The sequence below is a fragment of the Arachis ipaensis genome, chromosome B7 (assembly GCF_059453495.1).
Source record: "Arachis ipaensis isolate K30076 ecotype BB chromosome B7, ASM5945349v1, whole genome shotgun sequence".
Lineage (NCBI taxonomy): Eukaryota > Viridiplantae > Streptophyta > Magnoliopsida > Fabales > Fabaceae > Arachis > Arachis ipaensis.
This window is the reverse complement of record NC_142442.1, coordinates 76,760,707-76,773,043: the sequence shown is the minus strand read 5'-3', so window position 1 is coordinate 76,773,043 and position 12,337 is coordinate 76,760,707. Positions and strand designations below refer to the sequence as shown.

Here is a 12,337-nt window from a genome sequence, read left to right as displayed (position 1 = left end):
AATTCCTCCTGAATGGTGTTGATCAAGAGAGTTGTGAAGGATCGAGCTCCAATTCTAATGCAAGTGATTCCCCTTCCGAGGCTCACACAAGCATTCAGGAGAGTTAAACCCCCTTCCGGAGTGAATAATTCACAATCAAAACAGAAGTTATCCTATAGCTACCCAAATGAATTGAGAAGAAGAAGAATTTCATTGATTCATTATGATTACAATAGAACTCCTCCCCCTAATAAAAATTGGGTTTAGTGACTCATAGCTCTAAGTATCAACAGAGATCTCCAACTGGAAATTAAACTGAGCATTGAAAAGAAAAATAAAACTGTAAACAGAAAATGGAACTCGAAAGGTAAAATTTAGAACTAGAAAATAAGGTTGTAAGCATAAAGTAAAATTAAAAAAATGCAAAAGTACAAAAGAGATCTAAAAGAAAAAGAAGATGAAAAAGTAGATCTAGAAGAAGTCCTCCATGATTCCAAATATCCCCTATTTATACTAGTTTAGTGGCTGCTTCAAGTGTACTTCCTAGTGCTTTAAGTGTGCTTTTTAATTTGTACTTAAATTCAGCTCCAAGAGAATGTAGCACTCTTTAGAAAAATAGAGCGCTCAGGCATCGACGCGTACGCATCTCCCACGCGTGCGCGTCGTTCATCATTCTGGCACTTGCGACGCGTACACGTCACCTACGCGTGCGCGTCGTTTCTCTCTACAGCCCTTGTCACGTGTGCGCATATTTTACGCATACGCGTCATCTTCAGAGCACTCCCCATGCGAGCGTAGTGCTCTTGCAAAGAACACTCTCCCACCTGTACGCATTGATGAGGGAAAATCGATTCCACGCAAACTCACCGGTAAGTGTACCGGGTCGCATCAAGTAGTAAAACTCACAAAAGTGAGGTCGATCCCACAGGGATTGATAGATTAAGCAATTTTAGTATGGTGATGAATTTAGTTAAGCTAATACTGATGAATTGAGTGAAATTTGATTAACAGAAAGTAAATTGCACGAAAGCTAGAGTGTAGAATGTAGATTGACAGAAAAATAAATTGCAGGAAGCCTAAATGGTTGAAACCTAAAGTGCAAGAAATTAAAAGAGCTGAAACTTAAATTGCAAGAAAGGTAAATAACTGAATCTTAAACTGTAAGAAATTTAAATTGTAGAATCTAGATTGCCAGGAAACTTAAAATTGGATGCATAATGAAAGGATTTGGGTGCAGGGGTTCATAACAACAGTAAGCAATTGTAGAATCAAAGAAATTCAAGAGATCTGAATTAAAGAAATCAAAGAAAGTGATTCATCAAGGATTGGAGATACTGTAATCCATAATGAATCAATTGAGTCTCAACTCCTTTCTCAATCATTTGAGTAGATCTATGGCGGATTGAAATTGATTGGATCCCAATTTTTTGGTAATCCAATCTCTCTAATCACAATCAATCTTGCCAATTCCTTGATCTAATTGTCATGAGAAGAGGTTAAGTGCAGGTCTCTCATCCATAAGCCATACAATCTCTCAAGATCTCAATTCCTCCCGAATAGTGTTGATCAAGAGAGTTGTGAAGGATAGAGCTCTAACTCTAATGCAAGTGATTCTCCTTCCGAGGCTCACACAAGCATTCACTGAATTAAATCCCCTTCTGGAGTGAGTAATTCAAAATCAAAACAGAAGATACCCAATAGCTACACAATTGAATTGAGAAGAAGAAGAATTTCATTGATTCATTGAAATTATAATAGAGCACCTCCCCCTAATAAAATTGGGGTTTAGTTCATCATTGCTCTAGCATCAAAACAGAAAAGAAAAATTGCAGAAACTTAAAGAACAGAAAGAAATCCAGAAACAGATCTAAAATTCTAAAGAACTCCTAAAAATAAGAACTAAAAGAAAAGGTAAAAGTCCAAAAGGTCCTAATGAAATCAAATTTTCCTCTATTTATACACTTTCTAATTCAGTTATCATGTACTTGGAGTGGGCTTTTTGGCCTTTGATGAAGTGGGTTAGAAAAGGTACTTGGTTGCAACTTCAGGAGAACGTAGTGTTCTCAAAGAGAGCGCAACGCTCATTCACCAATGCGTACGCGTCCCTTGCATTTTTGCACATTGAGGCGGACGCGTAACATATGCATGCGCGTCGCCACTATCTTCAGCCTCAGCCATGCTTGTGCGTACCATTCACGCGTGCGCGTCCCTGGTAGCGTTCTTTAAACGAGCGCTACGTTGGCGCCATGAGCGCTCCCCATGCGTGCGCGTCCTTTGCACGTGTGGGTGAATGGCAAATCATCAATCCCCAGCTTCCGTGCCATCTACGCATTTGTGTGCTTGTTCCCAGATGCTCCATCAATGCGTGCAAGTCATGTACGCGTGCGCGGTAGTGGTAAATCGTCAATCCCAAATTTGAAACTTGTCGCAGGCGCCCGTTCAGAGAACGTAGTGCTCTCTTTGTTAACGAGCGCTGACCATACCCACGTATACGCATCATGCACGCGTACGTGTGGGTCTCCAAAAATTGTTACCTTATGCGTAAGCATCCTGTACGCGTGTGCGTCGCTACAGAGCGTAGCGTTCTTCAATTGAGCGTAGCATTCCTCTGGATTGCTTCCTTCTCTGTTTCTTCTTTTCTTCTATCATCAATCAAAACATTCAATCAAAGCCTTGCTAAAATCATAAGATTTTGCATCATTCGTAATAATCACATAATTCTTGCATAAATCTCATGATAATGCATAAAATCAACAATGTTTGACTGAATCAGGATTGACATGAAATTCCACTCCAACCACTTACATATTGTGAAAGAAATGCATGAAACCTAATGAAAACAAGCAAAAAGTGCTTGTAAAACTAGCCTAAAATGACTTGTCATCACAACACCAAACTTAGACCTTGTTTGTCCCCAAGCAAGCAGTAGAACATGAGAAAATTGTAAGAAAACAGAAAAGCATATTCATCCTTATTTGAAAGCATTCAGCCTAAGTTCATGGGGTTTCATGCAGACTATAATTGAAGCTCTACTTTTATTAGTTTTCAAGATTTATATGTTCCTTTAAGTGCTAATCAAGATGCTACTATGAAACTTTATTTATTGATCCTTGATGTTTGAATTTATTTTTTTTTTTGTTTTTTTTCTGCTAGAAAGCTTACACTTTTCTTTGCAGCTAAGTGTTATGTATTGCAGCAGCCTTTTAGCTTTGTTTTTCAATCAACACATACACACCATAGACACTTGGCTCATTATTCTCAAGAGCATTGATGCTCAGCACCTCTTTGGGTCACTAACTGCCTTGTAATTAGGTTGCTCTTGATAGTGGATTTTCGGTTGATAATCCCAGATTAGTTAATCCAAGTTACCAAATTTTAAAATACTCCTCAGAACCTAATTATCCAAGAAGATCCTAATACAACAGCACCACAGGCATGTGTCTCAAGGTCCAAGCCATTGGTGTCTAGCTTTATTATTTGTTTCTTTCATTTTTGTTGCCAATTCTTGGCTTTTCTTTCTTTCCTTCTTACTCTTTCTTGCCATTGGTGTCTAGCTTTATTATTTGTTTCTTTCATTTTTGTTGCCAATTCTTGGCTTTTCTTTCTTTCCTTCTTACTCTTTCTTTTTCCAAGGATCTTTATCATTAAGAGTTCACAAACAGTAGCCTAGTTTATACTATACAGGAATATTCCAACCCTTATCCTTTATTAGTGAGCTTACTTTGAACAATCTAGCATATACCACCACTGAACTTTATTCTCATTCTTATCAAATTGGACAATTTCACTTTCTGTTTCAACATTTTCTTTTATATATGCAGAGGAATACAAGACATGAATTCAAGTAGGGTGGCATGATCTAGGCATTTTAAACTAGCAGCCCAAAATGATAATTCAAAGACAGATAACAGAATTCAATTTAATTATAACTAGATTAATACCACTCAGCAGGGAAACAATTATACTTCCAATTTAAAGCACTTCAAATCAGAGGGAATTAAGTAACAATACAACCTCTTGGTGATGTCTTCTAATTTTTTATTTCTTTGTCCTCATGTTCCATAGCTTTTGCATCCTTCTTTGTGTCCTTGGGTGAGGGTGGATAGTGCTTCCAAGAGATTGATTGAATTCCTGCAAAGTTATTAGAAGTTGCTTGTTCCTCAAGCACTTGAAAGATGGTTAGCATGCATGAATGGTTGTAGGCTTTTGAACTTACTTTGGTATGTGAACACCAAACTTAGTTCTTTGCCACTGTCTGCTATGCATCAGATTAATCTCATACATGAAACCTTGTGCTTTTATTAAAGAAAACAAATTATAAACTAGAAAGCAAACAATGGTTGAGTAGTTTCCCTGATTGTTTGGAGCCAGTGACCATTTATGCAGAGGGTTGAAACATGTTTTTAGTGAAATTTTTGGTGGAACACCAAACATAGCATCCTACATTCACCTTTAAATTATTTTGGTGTGTAACACCAAACTTAGCTCCTTGCAATACATATGAACTTACTTAACTCTTTTATTGAAATAGCTAGGAAAATAAAGCTACCTCTGGTTGCGTTGCCTCCCAACAAGCACTCTTTTATTGTCACTAGCTTGACATTGGTTCTTTGTTAGGGTGGCTGATGATCATAGTGCCTCAGCTTGTCCCCTCTTACTGTGAGCCTTTTTCCTGTGTTTTGATGAACAATTTCTATATGCTCCAATGAGAGTATCTTATTGATAGTGTAATAATCATCAGCTTGTGGAAATGCCTTCAACTGTTGGTAGATTAGTTTTACTTTGTCTCCTTCTGAGAACTCCTCAGTTGGGTTTTTCCTGTTTTTTCACCCGTTTGGAACCTTTTTCTTGCTCTTCTTTCCTTCCTTTGGTGACCTTTCTTTCTTGGCAGCAGGCTTTATGTCAGGGGCTTTTTTCTTAATGATTAATCTTGTAACCTCTTTTTGCACTCCCTTCTCAGCCTTCTTATCTTCATGACCCTTTTGTTTTTCTTCAGTGTCTATCTTCTTCTCCAAGGGTGAGTTGATGAGTGCTTCCTTGGGTTTTTCCTTCCAGTTTAAATCTTCCTCCTCAATTCTCATACAAACTTTCTTTTCAGCAGGATGTTGCATCTCCTTAAAAATATTTAGAGTGATCTGCTCATCATGTGATCTGAGGATCATTTTACCTTTTTCCACATCAATTATAGCTCTTGCTATGGCTAAGAAGGGTCGTCCTAATATGATAGAATCGCTTTCCTCTTCAGCTAGATCCAGGATCACAAATTCCGCTGGAAATATGAACTTACCCACATTGACTAAGAAATTCTCAAACACTCCATTGGGGATCACCATTGATCTATCAGCAAGTTGCAAGGACATTCGTGTAGGCTTTACTTCTTCTATAGACAACCTTCTCATCATAGACAGAGGCCAAAGGTGCAAGGCAAGAAGAAGCTCCTAGGGTCATTGAGTTTTGGTGGGAGACCTTTTTGAATCACTGCACTGCATTCTTGGGTCAAGATCACGATCTCCTTTTCATTCCAACTTCTCTTCTTATTAATGAGTTCTTTGAGGAATTTTGCATATAAGGGCATCTGCTCCAATGCTTCAGCTAGTGGTAAGTTGATTTCCAGTTTCTTGAAAACCTCTAGAAACTTGGGAAATTGTTGGTCCTTGAGATCTCTTTGCAACCTTTGAGGGTATGGCAGAGGAGGAATGTAAGGCTTCACCTCCTTCCTCTGTTCTTGTGGATGCTCTTCCATGACTTGTTTTCCCTTCCTTGGACCTCGTGGCTCTTCCTCCTTCATCTTGAGTTTCTCCTAGTCCTTCTCTTCAGCTGCCACTTCACTGTCACCCTCATCATTTTCCAGTGTCCTTCCACTTCTGAGTTTAATTGCTTTTTATTCTTCTTTGGGATTTGAAATGGTATCACTTGGGAAAACATTTTTTGGTCTCTCTGTTGTCTGTTTGGAAAATTGTCCAATTTGTCTTTCTAAATTCCTTATTGAAGTCTCATGATTCTTGTTGGCCAATTCTTGATGCTTTATCATTTTCTCCATCATCATCTCTAAGTTGGAGATTCATTGGGATTCTTAGGGTGGTTGTTGCTAAATGTGGGATGTAGATGGTGGTTGAAAGTTATTTTGGTTAGTTGATGGATTATTGGGTGGATAGAAATTGGATAGGGGTGATTATTTTGTGGTTTTCTATATAGGTTTTGGTTAGTGGTTTGATGGTTTTCGTGGTTTATGTTGCGAGGGTTGCTTGAGTTGGAATTTCTTTGCCATGAATTTTGGTTGTCTCCCCACCTTAAATTGGGGTGGTTCCTCCAAGAGGGGTTGTAAGTGTCTCCATGAGATTCATTCTGTCCAGCACCTTGGTTGTGCATATAGTGAACTTGTTCTGGCTGCTACTCTTCATAATTCTCTTCTTGTTGTCCCCACCCAGCTGGTGGTTGGTTTGTAGTGCTCACTGCAGCTAGTTGAAGACCATCTTTCCTCTTTGCCATATCTCCATTTGTTGATGGATTTGTTGGTGCATCATTTTGTTTTGTGCCAAAATAGTGTCTACACCTTCAAGCTCTAATACACTTTTCTTTGGAGCTAGTTGGCGTTGCCTTTGATGAGCATACAAGTATTGGTTGTTGGTCACAGTGTCTATGAGATTCTGGGCTTCTTCAGCTATTTTCATTAGTTGTAATGAACCTCCTGCAGAGTAATCCAGGGACTCTTGAGCTTTTAGAGTCAACCCCTCATAGAAATTCTGAAGTCTGTCCTATTCACTAAACATCTTAGGTGGACATTTCCTAATCAGAGCTTTGTATCTCTCCCATGCCTCGTAAAGTGATTCTCCATCTATTTGAGTGAATGTTTGCACTTCCGTCTTCAATCTTATGATCCTCTGAGGTGGGTAGAACTTAGCTAGGAATTTGTTCACTAAATCATCCCAAGTGTTGATGCTTTCTTTGGGAAATGTCTCTGGCCATTGAGATGCCTTATCCCTCAAAGAAAATGAAAATAGCAGCAAATTGTAGATATCTAAATGCACACCATTTGTCTTAACAGTTTCACATATCCTCAAGAAGACAGATAAGTGTTGATTCGGATCTTCAAGGGGGCCTCCTCCATAGGAACAATTGTTTTGTACCAAAGTGATAAGTTGAGGCTTCAACTCAAAGTTATTTACATGAACATTAGGAGTGAGTATACTGCTCCCACAGTTTTTTGGGTTGGGGAAGGTGTGTGATGCTAGAACTCTCCTTGGAGGTTGGCCATTGTTGTTGGCCACCTCTTCTGGTGGATTAAGGAAGTTACCTTCCATCTCTTGATCTTCCCCTTCTGATTCTTCTTCTCCAATCACTCCCTTCCCTCTTGCTTCTCTTCTCAACCTCAAGAATCTTCTCTCTGGCTCAGAATCAAAAGAGGTGGATGCACCTCTTCTCCCTCCTAGCATACAACACAAACAAACCCAAGGAAAACAAAGACAGAACACTCTATTGCCAGAGTAAAGTTAAAGTTAGCTGAAATAAAATCACAAACAGTTAATATGCCTAGCAAAAACAAAGGAAAAAATGCTTTATCTAGATTATCACTTACTTAATCATTGTCAATCTAAATCAATCCCCGGCAACGGCGCCAAAAACTTGATTAGGGAAAATCGATTCCAAACAAACTTACCGGCAAGTGTACCGGGTTGCATCAAGTAGTAAAACTCACAAAAGTGAGGTTGATCCCACAAGGATTGATGGATTAAGCAATTTTAGTATGGTGATGAATTTAGTTAAGCTAATATTGATTAATGGAGTGAAATTTGATTAACAGAAAGTAAATTACACGAAAGCTAGAGTGCAAAATATAGATTGACAGAAAAGTAAATTGTAGGAAGCTTAAATGGCTGAAACTTAAAGTGCAAGAAATTAAAAGAGCTGAAACTTAAATTGCAAGAAAGGTAAATAACTGAATCTTAAAGTGCAAGAAATTTATATTGCAGAATCTAAATTGCCAGGAAACTTAAATTGCATGAATAATAAAGGGATTTGGGTGCAGGTGATCAAAACAACAGTAAGCAACTGTAGAATTAAAGAAATTTAAGAGATCTGAATTAATGAAATCAAAGAAAGTGATTCATCAGGGATTGGAGATACTGTAATCCATCATGAATCAATTGAGTCTCAACTCCCTTCTCAATCATTTGAGTAGATCTATGGCGGATTGAAATTGATTGGATCCCAATTTCTTGGTAATCCAATCTCTCTAATCACAATCAATCTTGCCAATTCCTTGATCTAATTGTCATGAGAAGAGGTTAAGTGCATATCTCTCATCTATAAGCCACAAAATCTCTCAAGATCTCAATTCCTCCCGAATGGTGTTGATCAAGAGAGTTGTGAAGGATAGAGCTCCAACTCTAATGCAAGTGATTCCCCTTTCGAGGCTCACACAAGCATTCACTGAATTAAAACCCCTTTTGGAGTGAGTAATTTAAAATCAAAACAGAAGATTCCCAATAGCTACACAATTGAATTGAGAATAAGAAGAATTTCATTGATTTATTAGAATTACAATAGAGCTCCTCCCCCTAATGAAATTTGGGTTTAGTTCATCATTGCTCTAACATCAAAATAGAAAAGAAAAATTACAGAAACTTGATAAATAGAAAGAAATCCAAATTCAGATCTAAAATTCTGAAGAACTCCTAAAAATAAGAACTAAAAGAAAAGGTAAAAGATCAAAAGGTCCTAATGAAATCAAATTTTCCTCTATTTATACACTTTATAATTCAGTAATCAAGTACTTGGAGTGGACTTTTTGACCCTTGATGAAGTGGATCAGAAAAGGTACTTGGTTGCAGCTTCAGGAGAACGTAGCGTTCTCAAAGAGAGCACAATGCTCTTCACCGACACGTACGCGTCCCTTGTGCGTGCGCGTCCCATTCATTTTTTGCACATCGACGTGTATGCGTAACATATGCGTGCGCGTCGCCACTGTCTTCAGCCTCAGCCATGCTTGCACGTACCATTCACGCGTGCGCGTCCCTGGTAGCGTTCTTTAAACGACCGCTATGTTGGCGCCATCAGCGCTCCCCACGCGTGTGCATCCTTTGCACGTGCGCGTGGATGGCAAATCATCAATTCCCAACTTCTGCGCCATCTATGCGTTTGCGTGCTTGTTCCCAGATGCTCCATCGACGCGTGCGAGTCATGTACGTGTGCGCGTTGTTCATCACTATTGTTGCATCCATGCGTGCGCATTATGTACACGTGAGCGTCAGTTGCAAATCTTCAATCCCAAATTTGAAACTTGTCGCAGGCACTCGTTTAGAGATCATAGCGCTCTCTTTGTTAACGAGCGCTGACCATACCCACGTATATGCGTCATGCACGCGTACGCGTGGGTCTCCAAAAATTGTTGCCCTAAGCGTAAGCGTCATGTACACATGTGCGTCGCTAGAGAGCGTAGCGTTCTTCAATTGAGCGTAGCGTTCCTCTGGATTGCTTTCTTTTCTGTTTCTTCTTTTCTTCTGTCATCAATCAAAACATTCAATCAAAGCCTTGTTAAAATCATAAGATTTTGCATCATTCATAATAATCATATAATTCTCGCATAAATCTCATGATATTGGATAAAATCAACAATGTTTGACTAAATCAAGATAGACATGAAATTTCACTCCAACCACTTACTTATTGTGCAAGAAATGCATGAAACCTAATGAAAATAAGTAAAAAGTGCTAGTAAAACTAGCCTAAAATGACTTGTCATCACACGTCACCCATGCGTACGCGTGGGCTCAAAAATGCCAATTCCACGCTGCTGCCTTATTCACACGTTCGCGTGATTCTTCTCAAATGCCACACCCACGCGTACGCGTCATCCACGCATACGCGTCGGTGGCAAATTCTTAATCCCACTTTGAAGGTTGTCATAGGCGCTCTTTGAGAGAGAGCGTAGCGCTCTTGGTTTGAAGAGCGTAGCGCTCTACGCGTCATGCACGCATACACGTGGCCCTTCAAAAAATGTTGTTCCACGCGTACGCGTCACATATGCGTACGTGTCACTGAAGAATGTAGCGCTCTTGAAAGGGAGTATTGTGCCAGGAGGTGTGCTGCAGGGGAACGTAGCGTTCTTCTAATGAGCGTAGCGCTCTTCTCCCCTGCCATGATCATAAAACAACATCTCATCAAAGCTCTGCATCTCAATTTTTATAATTTAAGTATTTAACACTTTTCTTTTGTCATTTGCATAAAATCAACCATAAAATTACTTAGCCTTTGACATCTTAATGTATAATGAGAACTTCATTCAAATGCTTATTTATTTTGAATAAAATGCATAAAATTAAGCTAAAATTATTTAAACTAACTAGCTAATCTAAAGCAAAATAGACAGGTGAAGACTCCAAATAGACAAGTGAAGGAGGTCTTTTCTTGGTCCTTGGGGTCTACCAATATCTGATTGTATCCAGAGTACCCATCCAAGAAGCAATAGTAAGCATGGCCAGCCAATCTTTCTAGCATCTAATCAATGAAGGGAAGAGGGAAGTGATCCTTCCTTGTGGCATCATTCTGCCTTCTATAGTCGATACACATTCTCCATCCTGTCACTATCCTTGTAGGAATGAGTTCATTCTTCTCATTAAAGATGACAGTCATTCTTCCTTTCTTTGGTACCACTTGCACTGGGCTCACCCAAGGGCTATTAGAGATTGGGTATATAATTCCCGCATTCCATAGCTTCATCACCTCCTTTTGAACCACTTATTTCCTGGTTGGGTTAAGCCTTCTTTGAGGTTGCACCACAAGTCTTGAGTCCTCTTCTAGCAGGATCTTATGCATACAAATAGCAGGGCTTATACCCTTGATGTCATCAATTGCCCACCCTAAAGATGTCTTATAAGTTTTCAGCACTTCAATCAGTTTTTCCTCCTCTTTCATGCTTAAGGAGGAATTGATGATGATTGGCAAGGTCTCTTTTCCTCCAAGAAATGCATACTTGAGATGAGGAGGAAGATGCTTCAACTCTTGCTTTGTTGCCTCCTCTGTCTTGTCTTCAAAAGAGATTTCAGTTACTTGTTCATCCATGACCACTTTTATTTCTTCTTCTTGTTCCTCCTGACCGCCTGTTCCAAGCACTTCTTCCACCAATTCTTCTATTATTTCCACTCTTATGTGCTTTTCTTTCTTAGGGGGATATTGCATTGCTTTAAAGATATTGATGATCATTTATTCATCATGCACCCTGAGGATCATTTCACCTTTCTCCACATCAATGATGGCTCTTGCTGTGGCTAAGAAAGGTTGCCCCAAGATAATTGAGTTGTGTCCCTCTTCTTCCATGTCTAAGATGACAAAGTCGTCAGGGAAGATGAATTCTTCAACCTTTACCAATAAGTTCTCTACAACTCTATTAGGTATCTTGAGTGATCTATCTGCCATTTGAAGTGACATCCTGGTGGGTTTAACTTCCTCTATTGTAAGCTTTTTCATCATTGAAAGAGGCATTAAATTGATGCTGGCACCTAAATCACAGAGAGCTCTTTCCAATGTCATGTTGCCTATGGTGCATGATATGATGAAGCTCCCTGGATCTTTGAGTTTTGGTAGAATGCCTCTTTGAATCACTGCACTGCACTCTTGAGTCAAGATCACAGTTTCCATTTCATTCAAACTTCTCTTCTTATTGATGAGTTCCTTGAGGAATTTTGTATACAATGGCATTTGCTCCAAAGCTTTAGCAAGTGGAAGGTTAATTTCTAGCTTCTTGAAAACCTCTAAGAACTTGGGAAAAAAATTGTTGGTCTTTGACCTCCTTTTTCAACCTCTGAAGGTATAGCAGAGGAGAGATATAGGGCATCACCTCCTTTTTTCGCTCTTGTTGTTCCTCTTCTATGACTTGCTTTCCTTTCTTTAGTGCTTGTGATTCCTCTTTCTTCTTGGAATTTTCCTGGTCACTTTTCTCTGCCTCTGTTGGTTCCTTGCTAGCAGATTTGGTTCCATCTTTCAGTGTTTTTCCACTTCTGATTTGGATCACCTGGCATTCTTTCTTAGGATTTGGGATAGTATCACTCGGGAAAGCATTGATTGGCCTTTCTGTTGGCTGCTTGGATAGCTGCCCAATTTGTCTTTCCAAGTTCCTTAAAGAGGCTTCATAGTTTTTGTGGGCCAATTCTTGGTTCTTTGCTAATTTCTCCATCATTTTCTCAAGGTTGGAGATTCTCTGTGCTTCTTGGGGTGGCTGTGATTGAGTGTGGGGTGATGATTGTTGATTAAAGTTATTTTGGTTAGTTGATGAGTTATTGGGTGTATAATAAGTGGATGTGGGGTAGTTGTTCTGTGGTTTCCTGTAGGGGTTTTGGTTAGTTGGTTGATGGTTCTGGTG

The 12,337-nt window shown here is 39.2% G+C and overlaps 1 protein-coding gene across 1 annotated transcript; it reads right to left on the bottom strand.

Moving 5' to 3' along the window:
- Nucleotides 1-11,181: 11,181 nt before the first annotated feature.
- On the bottom strand, nt 11,182-11,508 carry LOC148553045 (uncharacterized). Its single transcript, XM_088494759.1, has one exon. The coding sequence runs from the start codon at nt 11,506-11,508 to the stop codon at nt 11,182-11,184; it is 327 nt and encodes a 108-aa protein (XP_088350885.1).
- Between the last annotated feature and the right edge of the window lie 829 nt (nt 11,509-12,337).